General features: G+C 44.1%; 1 protein-coding gene across 8 annotated transcripts in view; it reads left to right on the top strand.

The window, feature by feature from the left end:
* Positions 1–24,857, top strand: part of PLEKHM3 (pleckstrin homology domain containing M3) — a 92,862-nt gene that overhangs the window by 5,580 nt on the left and 62,425 nt on the right. For 7 of the 8 annotated variants that reach the window (XR_003946355.2, XR_007777963.1, XM_050976842.1 and 4 more), the window contains 4 exons: positions 606–831; positions 2,910–3,766; positions 10,659–11,594; positions 23,109–23,254. Coding sequence is in view for 6 of the 8 variants with exons in the window: in XM_050976842.1 (XP_050832799.1) it covers positions 3,109–3,766; positions 10,659–11,594; positions 23,109–23,254 (1,740 nt within the window). In the remaining 2 variants the exon portion in view is untranslated. The remainder of the gene's footprint in view (positions 1–605; positions 832–2,909; positions 3,767–10,658; positions 11,595–23,108; positions 23,255–24,857) is intronic. The other variant, XM_030241690.2, reaches the window with a different exon arrangement.

The raw sequence follows: 24,857 nt of genomic DNA, 5'->3' as shown, positions 1-24,857 counted from the left end.
AACTCTTTCTCAGCTGCTGCAATCCCTGTGTCCAGCAGTTTTTGCTGAGTAGAATGCAGCATGTTCCTTCATCCTTTTTTCACTAAGACCAGTTCCCAGGGGCCTGGATGAGCACAAATCCAAGCTTATGGTTGTCCACAGCTTCATCAGTCTATAATAGTTTGGGCTGATGCTTCTTTCTTTCTCTCATATTCACTGCCTTAGACTGAATGTCTTTGGAAAATTTAGGGTGTTTCAAGAAACAATACATAAAGCAATACATTTTATAGTAACTTAAAAAGGAGTTTAACTTATCCTATTGTTTGCCTTTTTTTACCTCTCCCATGAAGGAAGTGATTTTCACTGCTTCCCTCCTGGAGGAGATTATGATGAAGCTGTTTACTACCATGTCAAAGTTTGCTTTCATTTGGCACCAAATCCATGCAGACATCTCAATTAAATTTTTGTTGAGTGCTGCTGTCAGAAAGTGCCTAATTGCATTTATGGAGGATATGTAATTGCAGGATCTCAGTGCTAGTGGGAATTATTGGCACTGCTCTTTTGGTGGTGTAGGGGAGGATGAGCCTGACGCCACTGATGTCACCTTTCACATCTTTATTGAGCAGGGCAAACAGACTATTTGGGAAGATAGGAATGCTGCAGTTTATGAGCTGTGTGGTACAGGGACCTGTCATCTTCTCATGACCATGTGATTCAGCATCCTCCTGGCTATGAGGTCAGTTTGTGTTTGGCATCACCACACTTGGCTGGCTGGTAGCTCCAGTCTCACAGGATCCAGAGAAACGTTCAGCCGCTTGAAGCCTCCGGCATTTAAAAATGAACTTGTTAAATGTAAGTGTCAATTTTTATTCCTTGCTTTCCACCTTTCCTAGTGACTTAAAGAACAGGCCAGCATTGTTCTGCTGTCATTAGAATGCTGCAATGGCATGTCACAAGCCCTTCTGGAGTGATTGCTGCTCCAGGGAGTGCAAGGCTGCATCCCCTGCCAATCCCCATGAGGCAGCATCTTTGAATGGACCAGGCTGTAGCCTTCACTGCAGGCTTATGGTTATGTTGGTGCTAGTTTTGTTCAAATGAATGCTTCTTGCAGTTTGCAACTTCAAAATACCATTCTTGCTGTAAAAATGTGCTACTGAAGGGTGTAGAATGAGTGGACAGGTTGCACTACATTATGTCCCTTAGGCTGTTCCTTGAGTTCCCAAGCTCTGTGGTACCAGGGAGTAGAACACTGTTCTGGGGCTGCTGGCAGGACTGAGCTTCAAGAGTAAACTCAATGCTGCATTAAGCTGACAATGCAGATGTGCCCAGGATGACTTAAATTCCCACTGCTGTCAACTGGCACAGTTGCACAGCTTCGCAAAGAGTGTGCTCCCATACGGTTCTGATTTGAAATAACTCCAGGTCTGTTTTGTTCAGCCCTCTGGTTGTGATTTTGTCTCTGTCTTCAGTGTCTTACTCTGTCTTCACATAATTGAAGTTGTTCCTACCCTGATTTGCTGTGAGACTAGCAAAGTGAATCCTTGCAAAGAGTTAAGGGGAGAAAGATCTCAGTGTAAAGGCTTGATGTTCCAGATTGTGTATGTGATTAGTTATTGCTTTTGAAAGTTGCTTAGTTGGAGTGTCTTTGTGGACATCATAGTCTGAACTGCAGATCTACTGGGAGGGAGGGTGAGCTGCTGCTTTTGAGCACAACTCTCTCATGGCTGGCTACAACTGAAGCAGGGGTGGGAGGAAGCCACTGGGGGATTGTGGAGGAGACTGGTTTGTTCTACAGAATTCTGTGCCCCCTCCTTTTGGGGTTGCTGGCCACCTTCCTCTCTTGCTTGCTGTAGTAAAGGGTTGCTGGCCACATTCCTGGCTCAGAATAGTAAAGGGTGCCTATTTAAGCAACTTTCCTAACAGAAGTTAGGCTAGAAGACTGTTCTGGATTAAAAAAACCCCACCTTAAATAAAGTATTATCTGGTTTTGATGCTGTTTAATAGATGTTTTTTCCTGCTAAGTGTAAATCTTCATGGGTCCTGGTAGCACTTCAGCAGCATTTACAAGCTAATGAGCTGCTAATTATCGGCCCAGCCCAGCTAATTAGTTTTGTTAAGAGTGTAATAATCTAGGTAGAGCTCTGAGCTCATGCAGCTTTGCTGCTTCTAGGACTTGAGCTGATGTGTTCAAAACTCTGACTTAAAGCTGTTCTGCATATACAGGCTGTGGGTACTGTGATTTGTCTTAGGAGACTTGAGGGCTGCTCTCCTGCCAGTACAAATGCCCAGTCCCCAGGTCCCAAGAACTCACAGACATTTGACAGGTTACCCCAATTTAAACATACTGTGCATTTCCCTTCAGCATGGCAGCACTGTGGATGGAGCTTCAAGACAGCAGCAGACTTGATTTATTTGGCAAATGTCACAGTTCTGTTCATGCAGATGGATAGGCAAGGTAGCTGCTGTGAAACTCATGTTGGTCTCCATAAAATTGCAAGTTCAAGCAATCTTGGACAAAAAGGGAAACTATTTGGGGCTGGTTGGCCTATGTTATGACCCTGTAGTTTATCAACTTTTTCTTAGAAAAAAGAGAGGGAGGGAAAGGCCTAAGGGCATTCTATGAAGCATTCCTTAGGTGGCTACCTCTCAATGCAGCTTTCTAAAGCTTGGTTAACAAATGATATTGCTTTGGTTTCGCGTCATCTGGTGTCCCATCCTGCTCTCTGCAGCTTTCAGTTCAAAAAGTGATTATACACAGAGTTCATACAGAGTGCACAACAGAAACCACAAAGGGTTTCTTCATAATTTTGGTGCCAATTGAAGGAGAAAGTTAAATGAAGGGGATTATGACTGTGAAAGGGGTGATGTGATTAAACATATTTGCTTGGGAATAGACTCTTACTGATGTGATGTTTTGCTTTTCTTTACAGGTACTCTTCATCCCTGTGAGCTGTTTTCATACAGGGACCATAGCCCACTTGGTCAGCGGGTGTTAGATCTTCCCTCTGAAGGCAAATTGAGTTGGCTACTTCCTACCACTATGGGTTGGAGTTGGTGACTGTTTGCCCACCACGTCCAGGTTGATGGTGTGCCCAGGATCGATGTGAGGCAGTCTCTGGGTCCATATTGATGTGGGATCTCCTTAACGCATCGCAGCGCCTCCAGCCCACGGCAGCACAGGATATGGAGGCTCTGGAAGTGGATGACATCAGCCCTGCCTTGGAAGTGACTGAAGACTTTTTCAATAGTTTTGATACTAAGCTTGAAAAGATTGTGCAGCCCTCTGAGGTGTATGGTGTACAGGAGGTCCCAGAACTGGTTGGGCATGAGGTATTTGATCAGATAACAGAGAGCAGGAACCTGAGGAACGTCGCCTCCTTAGCCAAAAGTAGCCTCATCTGGGATCACTGCAAAAATGGCCTCTTGGAAACCAAAGCTCAGACAGTGTTCCCTGCCAAAGACCAATGCATGGTGCAGAGGGGAACAGCTGCTGACAGCCTTGCCTGGGCAGGGGAAGGGGACACCACAGCTTTTAATATCTTCAGGATCTGCCAGCGGCGGAGGGATAGGCCTCGCTCAGTGAATGACATCCTGGTGCAGAAGGAGGAAGCCTCTGTGTTCAAACCAGGTCACAACAGGTCACGCTCTGATATCAGCCACGTGAACTGGAGAGTGGTCTTCACAGGCACCTCCCTGCAGCAGCCACCTGCACCTGGTCAGGACAATAACTGTGCTCTGCTTTCCTACCTGGCACTAACCAAGGGAGAGGATATCCAAGGAAACACAGGTTTGTGCTGGTGCTTTGTTTGTGTTTATATGAGGAGTTTCCTATCTGACTTTAATATTTGTCTTGAAAGAGGAGCTGAATGTTCAAAAACACAAAAAACCCACTCAAAATCCAACTGTGAGGTAACTCATAAGAGAAATCAGTATGGCTCTTTTGATGTAACTCTGTGTGTTTGCCTGCCTAAGGATCATTTTTTAAACTTACCTTGATTTCTGTTCTTTTTATGGTTTAAATATCTAAAGTTGTTTTACTTTTTGCTTCTGTCTTATTCAGTTTGACTCAGGTTTGATTCATGATTTATTTGCTGTGTGTTTCTGATAATTTCCTTGAATGATTTTCCCAAACTTAAAAAAAGCTTTGAATGCTAAAGCTATTGGGAGAATGGCAAGTCCAAACAAAAGCAGTTTTCATAAAGTGATAGAGCAGCCTTTAAAAAGAGTGCATACAGACCTTTACTGTAAGACCCAAGATCTCTGCTCTCTTTCTTTAAATAATGCTGAATTTTTAGTCCATGAGCAAGTAGCAGAAACTAAAGCACTCAATTTGTCAATATTGAGGCATTCCTGCCAGCCTTGTGTGGGGCACAGGAAGTGTTGTTGTCAGATTGAGGCAGGCATCTCCAGTGAGCCATGTGAAGTGGTGTTTCAGCAAGTGATACTTCTTCCTTTTCCTTTCCCAAGCACTGCACTGAAGGGGTTCTGCTCAGGGCTTTGGAATCATTGATCCAGTGTCTCCATCTCCATGATTTATTTTGTAGATGCCAGAAATGGGCCAGGCACTTACTGGGAGGAACAGCAGCTAGTGCCACAAAGATTTTGTAATCTAAATAAAGGCAGGGCTTAACTAAAAATCAAGGGATTGGGAAAGGGTGCATGTATGTATATGATGGCTTGACTCCAGTTATGAATAGGTGGCCTGTTTAGGGCTAAAACAAACCTTTTGTGTTGGGTTTTCCAGCTAAGTCAGCTATATTGGAACATGGAAAGCAGGTGCCTAAGTGTTTGTGTGTGGGGAGATGTGTGTGTGTATAAATATATACAACATGTAAGTATGTATAAGTGTATATATAGGTACAAACATGTAGGTTATTGTGTTATATTGTGACACAGTTGCTGTAGCCCAAAGAAGGGTGTTCTTAGTTGACAAAGGCAAGTGCACCTGCTGCTATTTTTGTCTAGGGAGATATATTGCTTCTTGTAGAGTGGAGTCTATGTTCTATATCTTTCTGTGGAAAGGATGCAGAACAGAAATGCACATGATACAAGTCTGGAGACAGAGCTCTTAGTTTTTGTCAGCTGTATCCTGGGCATCTCCTGGGTTTGATGTGTAACAACTTCATATGCCCACAGGAACTCCATTAAAATGAAGCTGTTGAAGGTCTGTACATGTCCCTGATAGTGTTTTAAGCTTAATCTGTGATTCTGTGATATGAAATTCCCATGGACCCACTTCTTGAGGTAGTCAGTGCTTGCTGTGTGTCCTCCAAGAGCTTTCTCTATGGAGTGTTGGAAGGCAGGGGTACCTTCTTTGAGGAAGGAGAGCTTCTGTGCTCTGAAAAGATACTTTTTTAATCTGTTTCCTTTACCTGTTCTGTTCAGCAGCTGTGCAGATTTTACAAGGTAGCTGTGCTGTTTCTTCCCTCTGTGTTTACAAGAGAGCCTCACAAAGAGTTTGCTGCTACTGTGAGCTGACCTGAAAAAAGAAGTGCAAAAGCAAGAAAGTAGGTTTTGCAGACGTGTTATCTGTGGCTACTAATTATTCTACAGAAAAGATTGAAGAATGTATTTGGGGGTTAGATAAAACCTACTGCAGTTGTTGGAGGAGTCATAGTGGTTGCATCCTTAGAAGACATCCCTTTTCAGAGTTTTAATCCAAATGAAATGAAATGAATGAGAGGACATTCAGCAACTCCTGTCAGTCCTCACGGCTGTAAAGGACTTCCCTCTGGAGCCTGCAGAGGTCTCCCAGTCCTCCTGAGCTGTCCCAGTTATTGCACACGTGAACTCTTCACTGTTTTTTTTCCTTACCGTCATAGTGTACCCATTCCTGTGGGCTTCTCTCTTCCTGCTGCTTGCTCTTTTATACAATCATTTAGGTTGGAAAAAACCTTTATGATTATCTCCTCCAGCTGTTAACCCAGCACTGCTGACTCTACTAAACTGTAATACAAATAAAATGGCACTGAATACTTTCCATGTGCTGAGAAACAAAAGGACCTGAAAAGAAGCTGTGCTTTTTGGGGCAGTATCTTTGCCTGCTGGTGAAAGAACTCATGTGCTGGAAATAAACCCTGTTGTGCTATGGGGCACAAGCAGGAAGCAGAGCTAGCAAAGACAGAAGTTGTAAGCAAATTCAAGGCAGGCTCTTGTGTTTCTGGGCATGTGGCCTGGCAGACAAAGAGTGAATACTGCTTCTGTAATATACAGTGAAGCTTGGCTTGGGTTTTTAAAACACACTGTTTTAAACACAGCATGGCTTGATGGTCATGGGTGGGTGTTCCTCAAACACTGCCTCTCCTGACAGTGTGGGTGCTACAGTACTTTTTCCAGGTAGCTGTTTTGTTTGCCTGCTGTGCCTGTGAGCTTGGGGAGCTCTAGAGCTGTCACTGTGTTGAGCACCTGCATGCTGACAAGCTGAAGGATACATATCTGCAGACCCAGGTGGGAGGAAAAGACTTGTATTTTAAAGTAGGAAGATGGTGGACAATGTGGATCTGAGGCACAGTTTGTCTCTGATCCAGCAAATCCAAAAGAAGGTGACTAGCCCAACCCAATTTGAGAGCATTTTAGGTCCCAAACATGTTTTGTAAAAATGTTCAATTTTTTAAAAATCCAAGAGGAAAGCTACTGGCAAAATCTCTGTAACTTACACTCATCACTTACTAAACATTAGAGAATTCAGAGAGGAGTGCCCCTTCAAGAGTGCTCCCTCCAGCTCCTCACAAACTGGGCATCTCTGCTTCTCCTCTTTTCCAAGCTACTTGGAATGACTGTTGTCAGAAATGCTTCAGGGATGGAAAAACAGAGTAAGCTTTCCTGCCATGCCAACTGAGATGGGAGTACAGTCAGTTGCTCTGGAGTGTGTATCTTCTGGACATGCTGATACAACATTTGGTCTGTCTCTCCAGGGGTGCTGGTTGCACCAGCTGCCCCAAGTGTGGGCCAGTGGTAGGTGGGTGCTAGGCTGGCCTGGTTTCAGTGCTATGTGCAGGGTTCCTATGTGGGACAAGGAGACATTTCCTAATGGAGGGGAGAGATGCTGAGGAAGATACTACTCTGTCCCCAGCTGCTGAGTCTCTCTTTGTTTTTCTCTGCCTTCTTCCACCTCTTTCCTTGAAATTATAACTCCAGATGGCTCAGATGTGAGCCATTTACTGTGATTATTTCATTTTTTTTTTACTCTTCTTCAATTTACTCTGCCTGTCTCCATAAGAAAGAAAAGAGATGCAGTTTCTGTTTGGAAGGTGGATAGAGAGATGGTACCATTTGCTCTCTGAGTAAAAAGGTATTATCTGGCACAGAGCATGTGGAAGAGATAAAGGAGCAGGGCTGTGAGATGTGTATGTTCAGCATATGAATTCAACCTGTCTCTGCCAGCATCTATTGCCCTGCCCTAAACAATACGAGGCATTTGAATGTTAATCAAGGTGGCTGCTGGTTCTGTCCCAGTTTGAGCCAGAGCCATTGGAGCCGATTTCACAGAGCTTGAAGGGAAGGAGTGGCGTGAAGGAGGGAGAGGGGGGTGCCTCTGTGAAAGACAGGGAGAGATAGCCTTTCTCTAACTCAACAAAAGACAGGCAAACCTGTGTGTGGATGAAGGAGGGGTGGCTGGGGGAAGGTTATGAGTTGTCTTATTATGGAGAAGCTTGAACAGTCATCTGTACTTGATGGAAGCGAGAGAGATTGCAGTTGGAGCTGCAGAAGCGCTGCCTCCCTGATTGGATTAATAGAAAGGGAAGATGACTCTAGAATGGCTGTCCATTATCTGCACTACAAAGGGATTAGTGTGGGTTTCAGAGAAATTAATGGCTTTTGAGTTAGTGCAGAAATACTAATGAATGTCAGGGCCAGAGATGTACGGTGAACAAAATTGGTTCTCTTTCAGTGTGTCCATGTGTGTGCACATCTCTCCATTTGGGCTATCAAAGTGTGCTTTTTCTCTACCATTTGGGGTTATAGATTAGGCTTTCAGTTTTCATATTTAGCTGAAATACCCTCGAGTAGTTTATTGATATACAAGGTATAGTTATACTGACCTTTTTAGACCTAGTGCCAAAATAGCAATTTTTAAAATTGTTGTTATGGTTTTTGCCATATCTGCAGGAAATCTCTGTAGATGGAGTCCTTTGAACATGGTGTTGAAAGAGGCTCCCTTCTGAGTATATGGGTAAATGGGGAAGCTGAGGCTGAGTTGTCAAGGTGAAACCTAAGAGCCTCCTTTTTGTTAGGGGAGCTGCAAGGTAGCATCCTTCCCCCATTTTTAACCCCCATGAGATTTCCATTAAGTATATCAAGCAATTAATTTTCATATATGTTAATGAAGTTTATGTTCATCAAGTTTAACTGGAGCTTAATCCTTAAAAATCCTTAAAAGTTGGTCTTTGCTGAAGAGCTGGCAAAAGCTTTTACACTGCTGCTATTCTGATTCTTTCTCCTGCCCAGAGAAGAAACTGAGAATTAGCTACAGGAGATCTTGCAGCCCAAGGCAGGAGCATTTTCTTAGAATGAAGGTTACAGCCCAAGGTTGCCCCAGCTGGTATCAGAAGCTCCTGGACAGCAAGCTCCTCTAATACTCAAGAGTCCCTGACTCATCTTGTTCTCCAGGAGGACAGACAGACTCACCCCTTATCCAGCAGTGGTGAAGGCAGTTTGGCCAGCAATCTTGGCCACATTAGCTGGGAAGCCCAGTACACACAAGGATGTAGTTTCTATACTTTTGTTTTGTTTCCAAGCTTCATCCAGTCTAGATGTTTAATGTTCTCTTAGCTCTGCGTTGCAGAAATCCTTGGTATGCTCAGAGATGATGTCTAAAGCTTGTTAGAGTGTGGCCTGTTGACATGAGTGTAACTGGTTAAGCTGAGATACTGAAAATGTTTTATGCCTCCAGCTATCCCTGTTTCAAAGGCCATCAGCCCCAGGGTGGAAATCTTGAGGAGACCAGCTCTTGTCTTGCTGTGGTCTGTAATGCTGTGTGTTAAAGTCAGTTGATGCTGATTTTGTGGTGACCTAATTTGCTGGGCAGTGGATGAGGAGCTGTTTCAGGTGGCCACCTTGCTCCTGTGCCAGGAATAGCAGACTGTAAGGGAGATAGACAATTAGAAACAGAAACCTTTACTTGTGTCTTCTAATTCTGTCACTGTTTGCAAGTCAAGACCCAGCACAGGTACCCTTACTGGAAGGGTGAAGTAAAACTCCAATGGGAGTAGGAGTTTGTTCCTCAGGCCTGCGTTGTTTTGGGGTGCCAAGTGTTGCAGTTGGTATTACAGTATAGCAGTGAATGCCTCTGAATTTTTACAGGGACCAACAAAAATTGCCTAGAGCCACAGTCCTAGCCCAAGGTGAATATATGAATCTTGCCTGTGGTGGCTAAAATGGTGAAAATCAGATTGGAACAAATTTTGTATGGAAACCTTTTTTTAAAACTCAGAAATGCTTTAGATAATTCCTTTAAATTTGCATCACTTTAGTGCTTGGAGTGACTTGTGCATGGCTGGTTTTCTGTGGATGAAGAAGATTCCCCTCAGCTTTGCCTTGGGCTGGGGTTTGTGAAGTGGTCTGCTCCAGAGCACCTGAAGTGCTCAGGTGTGTGTATTTGAATCCATCAGGGCAGCCTCTTACTTTTCATTTTTGGTCATGTCTGCTACTCCTGAACCTGATTCTCATAAATCAGCAAAACTTCAGAGTAAACAGAGCTGCACAAAATGTTCTGCTCCCAGGTGATGCTGGAATGTGGTAGGAAACTGCTGTGTCGGGCACAGGTCTGCACTTACCGGGTCCGTGCAGGTGCCAGGTGCTGCACGCAGTGCTGGCAGCAGGACACAGCTGTGCCCATCAGCCACAGGTGGGGCCTCTTTGGCAGAACACCTCTCAGAAAGGGCACAGCACTGGCAGCTGTGTCAAGAGCAGCTGAGGGTCAGAGGATGAGAATGTGCTCCAGCCCAGGGAGAGCGTGGTGGAGCAGGATCTCCCTGCAGGCCCATGTGGGACCCCATGCGGGAGAATGTGAGATTTCCTGAAGGAACTGTGGCCACAGAGAGCTCATGCAGGGGTACATTTAACCTGAAGGACTGCAGCCCCTGGAGAGGACCATGCTGGAGCAGGGCAAAGGTGTGAGAAGGAAGGAGCAGCAGAGAGGAGCTGACCAGATGCCACTATGCCCTTTCCTTCTGAGCTGCTTAAGATGAGGCAGGCAGAAGTGGTGTGTGTGAAAACATGAAGGTGAGCCTGGGAAGGACCAGGGAAGAGAGGGTAAGGTGTTTTAATTTTTATGTGTTTTTCACTGTTAAAATCTTATTTTAGCTGTCGATAGATTATTTGATATTATTGTCTACTTCTGGACTAGGTTCTGGGAGACCTGCAGTGTTTTGTTGCTCTGCCACTGTTGTCCTGGATATCTCAATAAAATTGCTTTGTTTTTCTGTCCCTCTGTTTCTTTGTTCCTTTTTGTAAGGTGTTTTGATACCTCTGGGTAAAAAAGTGCTGTATTCTTGGTGGCTCAAAAGTAGAGTTAGTGCTTGTGTTTGATAACTATAACCTATTACATAAAGATTCTCTCTGTGATGCTATCTTCAGATATGCCATGTATAGGTAGGAGAGAAGCAGAAGCCAGAATGATGTAGTAATTTGAGATAATTTTAAAAAAAATCTTAATATTCTAATTTTTTTCCCTCCAGAACACAAGACAGTGTTCTCAAATCTTCTGAAGAAGGGATACTTGGAAGTTAGAAGAGACAATGACAGCTACTGGCAAACCTGTTACGCTGAACTCTCTCAGTACAAACTGTACCTGTATTGCTTGGACAGCAGTGGCAACCAGACTCTTCCCACCATCTATCCACTCATGCGTTTTCAGAGGGTCCTTGTTACTGGTGGCATTGAAACCAAGGTGGTGGACACTGTCCTGTCAGACAGCTCACAGCTGCAGCTGAAGGCAGAGTCCTCCTGGGAGACTTTGGACTGGGGACAGAAACTTTGGGAAGCGGTGCATGCTTCTGGGCCTGCTTTTTCAAGACAGCAGGAGAAACTGGAGAACGTGCCAAAGCCTGAAAATAACAGCGACCTTTCTCAAACTAATGGATTATTAGAGAAGCCTATGGAGCTCTTCCTATCCATGAATTTGACTGAAAACACTAAAGAGTACCAAAATATTCTGAAATCAGGGACTCTTTACAGATTAACTGTCCAGAATAACTGGAAGGCATTTACTTTTGTCTTGAACAGGTCTTATCTCATGGCGTTCCAGCCTGGTAGGCTTGATGAAGATCCCCTGCTGAGCTACAATGTGGATGTGTGCCTGTCAGTCCAGACAGACGCTCAGGATGGCTGTGACTCTTGCTTTCAGGTCATTTTCCCCCAGGACGTGCTGCGCCTGCGCGCAGAGACGCGGCAGAGGGCCCAGGAGTGGATGGAGGCACTGAAGGCAGCAGCCAATGCTACTCGAAGTTTGACTCAGAACCCACAGGTCACGCTCAGGAACAAACCTGGAGATCGGCCCTTTGGAAATGACCTGAGAAAGAGCAAGCGCCAGTCTGTGACCACCAGTTTCCTGAGCATCCTGACCACGCTGTCTCTAGAGAGAGGGCTCACAGTTCAGAGCTTCAAGTGTGCAGGTGAGCAGCCAGGTTGCAGCATCTGCACCTACATCCCCTCCACAGAAAAAGAAAATAGCTTGAAAGAGCATGTGTATGTTAGCAGCACAGCTGTTCCCTGCCTCTCACTGTGGCTGTAGTTAGCCTTTCTCTGTGTCAGCTGTGGAGAAAAACCTATGGGATATTCAGAGGTTCATCTGCTTTTGATGAGCAGTGCTGAAACAGATCTTGCACACACACCACTACATGGGCCAGGGCTGCCTTGCAGGGGGGCTGAGCTGTTTTCTTGATTCTGGACACCGTAAAGGTGGTGCAGAATCAAAGGGGGTTGAATTTGTTGTCTGACTCTAGTCCTATAGGCAAGATCATGTTTTTATCCAGTTTGGGAAGGAAGTGAAAATAGAGAGATCATGTTTGAATGCAGTATATTGTCATTTTACTTTAGCAAGGGCACCTGTGTAGAGCAAATTTGGGCACTTTATCCTTAGTCTCTGACTTGCTTTAGTTACACTCCCGTAGAAATTGTCAGCTCAAGCAGAAGCAGCTCTTTTGGAGACTTTTTCTCTTGTATTATGGGAGCTGCGATGGTCCTGCCTCCTCTCCATGCTGCTTTGGGGTGCGGTTCTTATGTTGCTCTGGAACATGACAACTCTAGGGAGCATCTGTTTGGGCCCAGGACCTGCTGGCTGGCCTCAATGCCTTTCAGGGGAGACCTGGGCCCTAGAAGTACTGGACTGCCCTCAGAATTGTCTGTGGGTGCAGTTGGATTTGTCCTTCTCTGATAGCCACCTGCAGGTCATCTTCCTGCTCGTCTCTCCACAGTGCATGTCATCCAGCTGGCAGCTGGAGCATCATGAAGGTTGGCATCATTGCAGTTAATGATTTGGTCGCAGTATTTGGGCTTCTCCCTGAATTCAGCTCTGTTCTTGGCCACATTTGTATGACTTAATGTAATTTCTTTTATATTTTGCCTGATCTTGTGACTGAGGTTCAGGAGAGTTTCAAGTGAATACTTTCAACTACCTCCTCTAAAACAGGATCAGGCCCTGGGATGGCAACAAATACATGTCTCCAATGTGAAACAGGTTTTAGTTTTGCTTTATGTAGAATGGGAGCAGACTTTTCTCTGGGAAAGGGTGGATTCCCTCTCCCAGACATGGGATGGTTAATATCCACTCGTTCATGTATTCCCACAAAAATGAGGTGCTCTGACCAGGGTTGCATGGTGTCTTTTCCTGAGACACCTGAGGCATTCCCAATACTCCTGTGGTCTCCTTTTAGTCTGCCAAACTGAACAAATATTCTTGTGCAGAGAAACTCTTCTTGAGTTGTGGTGGGTCTGTGGGAAGCTGGTCACTGGGATCTGTCCCCGAGGATGGGGATTCTCAGCACTTTCTGCAGGAGCCACTCCTTTGCCATTCCTGAGACCCTTAGGACCAGCTGGAGCTTGGAGCTGTTACCATGGTGCAGAGAAAGAAATAATTTTAGTTATAACTGGGAGAAGCTGGGGAAACTCGTTTGGCTCAGACAGGTTTGTTCTGGGGAGGCCCAGGGGCAGGCTGAGCCTGTCTCGCTGTTCTTTGCTCCCTGCAGGCAGTTGTGCCGTTCAGCCTGGGCTGCTGTTTAACCTCAGGGGCCTGCTGTTGGTAATTACGGCTCGCAGGCATTGAGAGCGGCTTTCCCCAGGGCTGCTGGGAGGGGTAAGCTTGCAGAAAGATGAGGAGGGGGGAGGAAGAAAAGTTTTGCTGTGAATTCTTCAGCCATTTAGTGCAAATTCCTGTAATTACCGTCTTTGTGTCCTGTCCCAATGGCACATAATACAGCAGAAGCCTTTCCTAATTGAGACCTTACAGGAGGTACAAATCCCTCCTTTGTTCAGCCTGACAAATTAGTGCCAGAAAGTGGCAAGGTCCGAGTGGGAATCAAAGGCGAGCAGCACAAAGATGGAACTTACGGCTACAGTAATAACCCTCTCTAGTCCTGCAGGGGTGGGAGGGAAGGAAAAGTAATGACCAATGAAAAATGAAGGGGTTTTTTGTTATAAATTCCCTTGACATGACAGCACCTCAGGGCTGCTTTATTTATTTAGGAAAAGCGATTAAATAGTAATACAACAGGGCAGACCATTGTCTCTCGAGCTACCCCCCTTCCTACAGACCCCTGCTGCCTTGGCTAATTGATTGACAATGAACCTCTGATAAAGAAGGTTGCTGGGAGGACCTGATGGGGACAGGCTTTTTAAAATTTATTTTCTCTTTGCAGTCTTTGTGGGGTTCCCCTCCCTGGTTGTGTTTTTTTTTTTTTTTTTTTGGTTTTTTTTTTTCCTGTTTGAAATGCTCTCGGCATCCCCCTTCCTTTTCTCCCTCAGTAAAAGCTTTTTAAGGAATTGGTCCCAGACAAACAGCTGATATTCACAAGCAGGTAGGGAGGAATGTGAATGTCTGTGCCTCGCTATTGACAGGTTTATCTTGGAGTCTGGCTAGCACTTTTCAACGCGTGATAGGAGCCAGGGCAGTGGTGTCAGATGCAGTCATGGGGCAGGGAGGACAAAGTGTTGATACCCTGGAGTCAGAAGGGCAGTTGGGAAAAAGTTCTTTTGCTTGATCAGCAGATACAAAAGCTTTTCTCCACATTTCTAACTCTGTTTTACTGCAGAGGGCAGAGCATTGCTTGTTGTAATCTGATAAAAAATAAATGAACAGGCCACTGATTAGCAGTGGAGAGGCAGGGAGTTTATAAACTCTTTTAATTTTTGTGGCCATTATTTATATTTTTGGCTTAGAGAAGGGCATCGAGGGAAAGGTAAGCATTTCTCCTGGAGGTCTGTAAGGAGCAAATATCCCCAGGCCTTCACTATCGTTATTTCCTTGTCTTGTGGCATCACTTTTCTATGGATGGGGAAGACAAATGGCCTTTGCCTTTGCCTCCTGTTTTTGCATAGCTCCTGTTCTTTTGATGGCTCTCTTCTGTTTCACCTTTTGTTTTCTTTCCCCCTGTCCTTTATTAAAGCAGATATTTTTTCCAGAGAAGTCAGTTGTGTCTGCCAGGAACTCTGTTACTTAGACAGCGAGTCCTAATGGATGTGGGAATTTCTGCCTCTGGAAAATGCGCTCTGCACGCTTTCATTTGTCTGTGTGGTTTTCCCTGCTCCTCTTCTAAGGTGCCTTCTGTCTTTTCCTCCCTGCTTCTCCATGTCCCCTCCCTTGCCAAAACGATAAATACTGCTATTAGGGCTTGAATGACTTGGCTGGCTGAGCTCCACACTAGGTGCAGAGAAGCCAGGCTTACTAAATGTGCTATTTTGCTATTTCCTGAGCTTGCAGCCCTGTCAAATGAAGCAGCAGGTGGAGAGCTGTTGTCTTGCAAGGAATCATTCTGCACCGAGTGCTGTGATCCTGTGTGTAGCTGGGGGACAGCCCAGTGCGACATGCACGGGTCATGTACCCTCTGCTCTATCTCAGCCCCTTGGTCTGCAATCAGTCCCTATTGCAGTAAAAATAAAATTCTGCTTTCCCCCCCACACCCCTTAGTGAAAAGAAAGTATTTCCTAATAGATTGCAAGCCAGCAAGTGTAATTTAAAAACAAAACAAAATCGTCATGTGCAATATCAACTTTGTTCAACTTCTCAAAAAGCCTTAAAGTTGAAACTTCTCAAATACAGATAGTTGAAAAGCATCCTTGAATTTAGCAAATACTTAGTGAACCATCATTACACCCAACACTTACTTTGTAGCATGTCACTGAAATAAAAATGCTAGAGGATAAATCTAGAAAATACAGCACAAAAATAAAATACCATAAGGTCCTTTGGAAGGTTTTTAGCACTCCTGTCACATTTTAGCTCTGAATAACCATTGTTCTCACCTGTCCAGGGCTTTTAGGATTGTGCTTTTTCTAAGTGCTGTATTTGTTTTGTGCTTGGTTTCATTTCAATTGATCTCTTTCTTCCAAGGCTTCAGCAGCTTTTTACCTTCCCTGTATTTGAGACTCTGTAAAATCCCCTTGGAATGTTTTGCACTGTAAAGGTTCTATTGTTTAGGTATCTTCACTTTAGGCTTTAGTCTTCTAGTCTTGTATGTGACTTTCAGGCCCTATTTCTATTCATTTAAAAGTAAAACTTCCACTGCTAGCTAGTGGGATTGCTAAACCAGCTGAGCAGAAAAATACGTAGTCTAAGTTAGTATTTGGAAAATGCACCATGTTTAAACAAAGTGACTGACTTGTTGGCAGGAGTGGGGGGAGTGTTTCCAAACAAGGGTGACTGGAATTTGTGTAGCAGGGAGCACTTTTTTTGCAGTGGACCTACATGTTTCAAAACACGAGTTTGCTGGGCCACAGTGCTTTGCCACGTGACAGCTCATTTTGGACAAAGATTGGGAGATATCACGTACTTGGGTTGATTAAAGGTGTTTATCAGTGATCAGTTATGCTCACAGAGGCCATTTAAACCTTCATTGATAAGATGAGTTCCTCAATGCAGTTCTAGGATGGCATGACTAGAGGAAGTGACAGTGAAAACTATCAGCTTTGTCTGGTAGAAGTTGGATCCTTCACCCTCCTGGGATTTGGCTGGCACCTCCACAGAGTGAGATTTTCTCCTTCATGGGATTTGGTTTGGAGTTGGCCTGCTGCTGCCTGGAAGTGCAGTTTAGATAAGTACTTGATCAGTTCAGTGCCTGTTCTGTGCCCTGATGTGCACTTGGCAATCAACTGGTGTTTGACTTCTTTGTCTCAGCCCTGCAAGAGGAACTGCTGATCCAGCTGTCTTGGCTGATGAATCTACATATTCCCCCTGGCAGCCTTGAGGGGTGCCTTTTCTGCCTCTGTGGGGATAGGTGACCCCATTGCTCTAATCTGTCCCTGTCAACAACCCTGCAGGTTTTCAGGATGTGCTAATTTATTGTACTATTGTGAGCTCAGTTCTGCTGGGTGTGAACGTGTCTCTCCTGTAAGCACAGGCTCTTCTTGGCTATGCCTTGTTTCTTCCTGGCTTGTGGGTGCTAGGTATGAGTTCCACTACCCCCAAAGAACTCTTGGTTGTCTGGGGACCTTTTTGGTCCATTTGTTGTATGAAACTAGTCTTGAGGGACCTTTTGGCGTAGAGTTCAAAGAAAAGAATGCCCAAACCAGGCAGTCTAAATGTCCAAGTCTCACCTTTGTTGAGATGGAAAAAAGCTACATCTGCACAAAAGGAAGTATTTTTCAGGTGTCTGCAGAGCACCTTCTCTGCAGTTACAGTTTATACCAGGTTCCTGAGTTGGTTTGGGCCATGGCTGTTAATTTAGTTTCCTAAGAAAGCAAAGGTTATGTTCCAATGCTGTTGGCTCAGTTCTTCTCTTGCCCCATAAAATTTGGATCTACCTGACTGTTCTAACAAAATTTAACAGAGGAGAGGTAGCAAAGATGTGTGCATCTTGGAGGTGTCACAGAAGCCAGCATCACAGGGAGCCCCTCCTAATGCTGCTCTGAAAAAAAAAAATCCTGTGAAGTGCACTCTGCATTTGTTTGGCATCAGAATGTCCTTGCAGATGTGCAGCCCTGAGGGACAAACACTGAAGGAAAATGGCTGCTTTAGGGTCAGTCCACTGCTGCAAAACTGAGGCATTTGTGTGTGTGTTGGCAAGGCTTTCCCTCTTCTGTCACATGCCAAAGCAGTGTATTATTGCAAAACTATTGCATGTGGATCAAATCAGGGTCAACAGAGAAGAAATTACAGAACAAACCACCTGCCACCTGCTAGGAAGAGTTTAGATTCTCAGTCTGGCCTTCTGCAACATCTCTAGTCTCTGACATGTACTGTGCTGTGTAAAACTGGATAGTGCATGTGCCCAAGGCACTGCTGTGGTAGTGGTGAGTGTCCAAGAAGAAATTCAGCCAACTAGCATTGGTAAAAATGTGTAACCACACTTACTGCACAGCTGTTCCTTCTGTTAAAAGGAGATACAAAACCAGTTGTGTATTCAAACAGAAACAGAGCTGGTTATTTCTAGGTATGCTAATGCTGTATCAAATAAATGAAACCTGGCAAACCAGGTAGCCTTCAGTGTGAGTCAAGGAGAGAGCAGTGCAGGGGTAAGTGGTCTTCAAACTAACTGCAGAGCAGAAATGAAAACTGGGTTAAGTAGAGACTCATGTTGCTGAATGACCTGGCTGAAGGTGTTGGCAGCAGTGTTTGTTCTGATCACACAAATGGCTGGCCTGCTCTTTGCTCTGTTCTCTGCTCTGCCTTCTCAGTATGTAGAACCAAGTATGAATGTAATTGACTCTACGAGTGGGAATGCCATTATTAATTATGCTTACATTATCTCCTCACTTCTAGCTGGCAGGCAGGCTTCAAGAGCTGGCCCAGAGGGTGTGTTCAGTTCCCATTCCTGACCCAAGAGCTGGTGAATTCCTGAATCCTACTAATAAGTCATTTCGTGGTAGATCCCATTTCCTTCTGTCAGGGAGCACTTCAGAGTCTCAGCAAAGCACCAGATACTGCAGAAAATAATCCTTTAAGGGTATGGGGAAAAGAAAACCAGATTAGTTTGAGGTGTATGGTGTTATTCCTCAGCACTGTTGTCCTGCAAACACAGGGAAAGATTTGAAAATATGGAATAGGAGAATGCAAACTGGCCATGTGTTAAAAGGGTCACAAACAACAGCTAATGTGTAAAGTATGTCTTCAAAGCTGTTTGTAATTTCCTTAGAGCATATTCACTGGGAAGAATATAACTCTTAGAATTTGACTTGTTTCCAACATGGGGTTTTTTTCTTGATTGTTCATCTTCACAGAGAAAGTCACAGCTCTGTGAATTCAGCATGACTGGTATAAAGGGTTTTGGTCACTTCACCTACCCCCAGCCATCTAAATATTGGATGTCTGCATCAATCCAATCTCTACTGATTGAAGAAAGTCTGGGTGTCTAGGAGATAATTCCTCTCCTGTGTTTTGGAGAGCTGCTCTGAAGCTGGGTGCCTGTGAGACATCTCCAGTAGGGTGCATGGGTCACTATCTGGAGCCATAGCCCAGAGCCACCAAGCCTGCACTGGTAGGCCAAGTCAGCTGAGCTGGAATGTGTAAGACAAGAGAGACTGGCACTGTACCTTCAAATGGTGCTAAGGAAGATGGAAGGTCTGTTATTTTAGCTCTTAGTCCTGAGCTGTAGCTGATAGTCAAGGTTTCCATTGACTTGGAACAGTTGGACCATCCTTTGGATGTGTGAACCTTCCCTTATTTCTGGAGAAGCTGATCTAGTTTATAATTAAAGTGGGATGTGTACATTGCTGACATGCTAGGAGTTTTATATGTTGCTTAGGTAAATAGGGTCAAACCCACATGGTTTCAACACAGATTTTTTTTTTTTTTTTTACTTTAATCTGTCACAGTTTTATTGTCTTTTTTTAAAGTTCATAAGAAGCTCACAGAAAATGTAGGCAAGGTGAGTAGTGTCAGATTGGAGGTTTATAAGTTTTTAATTATTTAGTTGAAATAAAATTGCTCTGGAAGGTAATGGTGGGAAAAAGACAAAGTGTAATGCAAAGCTGGGTAGGCATAAGAGAGAACTGAATTGGATTGTTAGTGTATCTTTCTTCTGAATTTGAGTTTTCCCATGGGGGACTGAATTGGAATAGATGCACAGGAATAAAGGTAAGCAGCTGAAGTAATTCTCACCTTATTTCTGTTGTTGCTGAGCTGATAGAGCAATGTTGTATGTCTGATCTAAAACTGAAAATTTGTTGCTGTGCTCCTTCTGCTTAGTCTGCTTTATGCCTTTATCAAGCTGAAAGCCTTTTGAAGTCTGTGGATCATTTTCTTTTCTTTGTATTGTATGTTGTTTCTAAATGAATTAGCTTCTAAGCTAATCTGTCACAGATTTAATTATAGCACACAATCACAAGGGACTTGCTTTTTCCTGTTACCGAGCAAGGAACTTTATTGAATAAGGAAAACAGTTGTGTACTTGATTCTAATTTGGTCTTTCACTTTCTTAGTTTCACTGTGGAGCTGCTCCAGTCTTTTCTTGCTAAAAGATTAAAGAGGAAGGTATCTGAATAAAAAGGATAGTTGTGAGTGTCTTCCTTGACCACAAGGGTATGCAGCAACCTGAAAGTGGTGTTTTCCGTGCTTCAGAGAAGAGGAATTGTGTTCAGAGGTCTTGCATTCCTCCTCCATGCTAGTCTACCACCTTAAGTCAAGGAGAGAGTTTTGTTACAACTTTTTAACCTCACCTTCTGTACTATTTTCCTCCTGAAGGCTTCGCACTTGGACATGAGCCTCTTGATGTTGATACTCCTGCTCTGCTCACAGACGTGTTGAGAGAGATTCATCAGTGCCCAAGAGCACTTTCTTGCTGCTATTTTTTCTAACCCCTATTTTCTTTCCTTGATTCCAAGGCTGTTTTGTTGTATTTTCCATGATGAAAGGTTTGGGATGATTCCTTCCCTCTCTTTGCTAACAGTATACCTTACAGCTACACTTCTTCCCTCTGTAGCTTGCTCTATAACATTCTTTAGGGAGGGATGATCTCTTTGCATTAGGCTCCAGCTTTGCCAGACCTTTGTACTGATGTTATGTGGATAATATTCTGTGTGAGCATCAGGAATAGCTGAGAGAGGTTTGGTGAAAGTTCTGCTGCTTTTTTCTCCCATCCTCTGCAAGGTGCTTTCTCTAGTTATGTAGGCAATTAAATGTTCTCTCTGCAAACATGGTCCCTTCCCAAACTCTAAACTACCTGTTGAATTGTGTTATTGATCTTGGAGGTGGTCAGCTACATCTGATTGTCCTGCTGGGAGATGTGCTCAGGAGTTTTAAGCCAGGAATCAGTACTAGCTTTGCTTCTGGTAAGCATCATGGCAAGTTGATGCACCTGAAAGCCCAGGTGCAAGATTTCCCAGGTCATTAAGCCAATGGCTATTCCTTCTTGCTCTTCTTTCTCTCTCATTCTTGATCTATTTTTTTCCATCTTAAAAAAACAAAGTAGCATAAGTGGTCTATGCCACAGAAATATGTTTGTCACACTACACCACTTTGAACTGCATAACATCAAAGAAAATCAGTACTTTGATAACTTGATTTGAAAGGGTTGTAGAAATAGCCATCATTATGAATCACAACAGAGAGGAATGGAAAAGATGGTGATTTTCAAACAGCAAAGCTTGGAAAGTAGGGGGAGGATGTAAAGTGGATGCCAGAGCCACATTATCATCTAACAAACCCCAGCTACACAACTGTTATGTAGCCTTGCAGAATGTATTTTCTTGAGGATATGAAGAGGAATGAAAAATACTAGGTGTGAAGAGGAAATGCAGACTCAGGAAAGGGCTGTAACAAGGGAGAAAGCAATGCATGCTGCTTGGGTACAAATTTCTTCCACTTCCTCCCCTTCATAAAACCACCCTTTCTGAAGGTGAAGGGCATCCAAGATTGCTAGCTGAGACTCTCCTCACCCTGAGAGGAGACTTCAGTTCTTAGGGGTTGGATATAGGGAAGAGGAGAGAAGCCCCCCAGCATTTCTGTGCTTTGTCACTCCTCTCCTGAGAAAATGGTCTCCATGGACTGGAATGAGTTTCTGGCTCTAGGAGGCTGCCAGAAATTAGGCCTAAAGTGGTTCATTCTCAACTGCAAATGTTTTAAGCTAGAATTTTGGCAGTTCAAATTGGACTCTTGCTTATTCTTCCCTTCAGTCTAACAGACAGGAGGTGGGGCATTAAGACAAGGTAGCAGCCAGTGGAGTGCATGGTGCTAGTTAGGTGAAATCAGTATGTCCTGTCCCATCCTCATCCCCAGACAAGTAAGTGTTGGGTGGTGGGGAATGTTTAGAAGGTTTCAATGACATTGACTTGGGAGACTTTTTGCATTCAGACACAGCTTTACCACTAGAGCTTGTTAATACTTGTGCTCTGGTCTTATGAAGAGTAAAGGAGAAGATATGAACATAAATATCTTTTTTATCAGCTGACCAGTTTATATGTTTACTTCTTCCAAGAGGGCAGGGGAAGAAGGAGATGGAAACAGGACATGTCACATACTGATTCACTTGGTAGTGTGTATTGCAGAGAATCAGTGGCCAAATGGCTCTGGAGTGTGAAAGAGGCAGAAATGAGCTAATTGTGTTGGTGAGGTTATTCTAATGATTTTTATTAGAGCAGAGGGGGATGTGGTGACATCATTTGATGTGGGAAAGGAGGAGCTCAGTTTATGCCCAGAATAGCTGACCTGTAATCTTTCCTCAAATCAGTGTAACTTCTACTGGGGGAAAAGATGCTTTCAGCTGGAGAAGTCACATAATTACACTTCATGAAATTAATTATATTGACAAAAGCAATTGGTCAGTTAACTTCTATCTGAAAAACTCTGTTTAACCACTGCTTTTGCAGTAAAAGTGATGTACAAAGATTCTGCTACTCAGTATTTCTAACCAGCTGCAGCAGAGACCATCTGAGCATACAGCACCTGCCAGAGTGGAGCTCTGGTGCTCTGGCTGAAACTGTAAATGTCATGTGGGGACACTGGCATTTGAAGGACAAGCAGAAATTCTGTCATGTGAGCTGTGTCTAGAGGTGTTGTTAACAACCACAGACATCTTGATGTACCTTACCCAAACATTTTTAGCCTCACTTCCTGAGCAGGTTGTTTAATGTGACTGTGCTGTCTGTCCTCAGCCATCCACTCTAATATCATATGAACCTTTTGGCTCATTTTAATCACCATTGAAAGACAGAAGTGTCAAGTATGTTGAGTTTTTATGTGTTTTGTGAAAACAGGTGGTCAGGTGAAGGAGATCTCTGCATTAGTTCTTTCCAACTAAAGCAGCAGCTTTTGAATACATTGTTTTTCCCCAGGGACTCCATGCAAGAGGGCATGGGAAGAGGCAAGGGATCTAGCTGTGAAAAAAGTGTCAGGCAGACCTCAGACCTTGTAAGACACAGAGTAATGCAATTGTAAGGGGAAAAAAAACCCTGCTGGGAGCTGAGCTGTGTCACTACTGCTGGTCAAGAACTACTCATTCTCAGTGTGACTGCTGCTCAGTTATTATTCATGATCTGACTGTGGTTTGCCTTGGCTGTGCTAATTCTGTGGCTGAGTCTTACCTGCCAAGTCAGCATCCCTTCTGGCTGTCAGCAGGAGCTGGCTTGCACTCCTGCAGGCAGGCAGTGCTGGCCCATTCTCTTGTGGGGAAAATGGGAGCTCTCTGGAGCAAGCATACAGTAGAATGTGGCCGGGCCAAGCTTCAGGCAGTGGTTTTCAGATTGCCATGGCTTTTAAATGCCCAGCATCTCACAAGCAAGCCTTCTTTGAGAAGTGCTAAGTATCTTTTGACTGTTGTTTAAACTCTTTGTCATGGACGCCCAAGTGCTTTTTCAGTGCTAGTCCAAGAATACTGGTATTTATTTCTCAAATTTTTTATGGAATGAGAAATGTCTTTAGGGTAAAATAAATAAAATATTAAAAGGATCTCAGATGGAGGAATACTTTTCTGACTCCATCCTGAAAGTGTATCTCTGGCTTGGTGTACAAACCCAGACTTTTGCTCCTCTCTTTTCTCTAGGCTGTCAGCGCTCCATAGGTTTGTCCAATGGGAAAGCCAAGGTGTGCAGCTACAGTGGATGGTATTACTGCAGCACCTGCCATGTGGATGACACCTTCCTTATCCCTGCACGGCTGGTTCATAACTGGGACACTTCCAAGTACAAGGTAATCTCCCTGCAGGCTGGAGTGAATTGAATTGCTGGGAGAAACACAGCAGCCCCAAGGCTGCAGGCATTGACTGCTGATACTGTTGCCTTTCTCCCTCTTGGCAAAATGAGCCTCTCTTTCTCAACAAGACATGTTTTCATCACAGTTTCCTTGGCCAGATCTGAGGTGTTCCTCCACAGGAGCAGCCATGCTCCTCCTTCTTGGTGGCATCTTTTTCATCATTGCTTATCTGGCTGTTCAAGGGACAGGGAGAGGTAGCACACAACAACAGCTCTAATCCTTGCACTTATTGGAGCCTTGAGGAGTTCCTGTTTCATGACCACCAGGGACTGTGGATTGGCGCAGTTTACTGATGGATGCTAAATTGTGGAAATACCTATAGGGAACTGTCTTACCAAATGCAATGTTTGTGAGGCCCAGTATGTCCTGTCTCTTGGCGTGAGCATCTGGAGGACACTGGAAGGACATTGCTGCAGCACTTGATTGAACCAAACAGGTGAAAGTAACATAACAAGAAAATTCTACAGTTGTTCACTTGCCACACAAGAGCTTTCCTAAAACTTTTATAATCTGCTATTTGCTGCTGCCTTGGTGGCTGGTTGCTAGATAGGGGCACTGATTACATGCCTCAAAGCATGTACCATTATACCAGCAAACACAGTAACAGTGTTGTTTTGCCATCTCAGGCAGTATATGCTGAAAGAATAACAAACTCATAAGGAATCCAGACCATGCTAGAGCTTCAGACTTAGCAGCCACTGTTAGGAGAGGCTGTTTGATGTTTTGTGTCTGCAAATATTATTATTATGTGCTATTTGAAAAGGAAAAAAAATAACCAGTAAATGCCCTATTAGGGGAAAAGCAGGTCTCTTGAAGAAAATTTGTCAGATGGGGAGATTATTAAAAGGTAGCCAGAGCCTGCTATCAGGAAAATTATAGTCTTGCTCTGTGAAATGCAAGATTCTTCAAAGTTGCAAAGCTCCAAGGTGTGGAGACAAAAAGCCCTCCTATGCCTAGAAGTTAGGAATATTTAAAAGTTCTTTTTTTGGATGCTTTTACCAAGGACTAAACTTGCTACCACATGGTAGTATAAGCAGCCCTGATATGGGGCTAGTGGATGGTAAGGCAAAGACCTCGTATCAAGCTGTCAGTAATACTGCCAAGAAAATTAGCTGGGTTTTTTTCTAAACCTGCAGCATAAAAACTGTGCTCTAGTCTGTTTCCTGTGGTACAGGCAGCTGAGGCACAAAAAGAAGCAGGACTTGAAAGCTTTAGCATTGATTGAAAACTTAAGCTATTGTCATCTCACTGTAATAGTGAGAAATTTCATTTTGCACTTTTTGTAGACAGAGCAGGTATGAGGTGCCTTGGGAACAGAGGCAAATTCTGTGCAGCTGCTTTACCTGTCTTTGTGTGAAAGTGCTCAGAGAGATGAATTTAAGAAAGGAACGCAACCCCTCAGGTAGGAAAAACCAACATCATCCCCAACTATTAGAGCAGGAACTAAGGCAGGGAGGGAAGGTGAAGGTAAGCACACTGCCCTGCCCCTTGTAGGTAGCACAGCACTCCCTGAAAGTGGAGCTTCTGCAGAGGGGGACGT

Source organism: Serinus canaria, chromosome 7 (genome assembly GCF_022539315.1).
Source record: "Serinus canaria isolate serCan28SL12 chromosome 7, serCan2020, whole genome shotgun sequence".
NCBI classification, from domain to species: Eukaryota; Metazoa; Chordata; class Aves; order Passeriformes; family Fringillidae; genus Serinus; species Serinus canaria.
The sequence above is the reverse complement of the archived record's forward strand: the minus strand, read 5'-3'. Positions and strand labels throughout refer to the sequence as shown.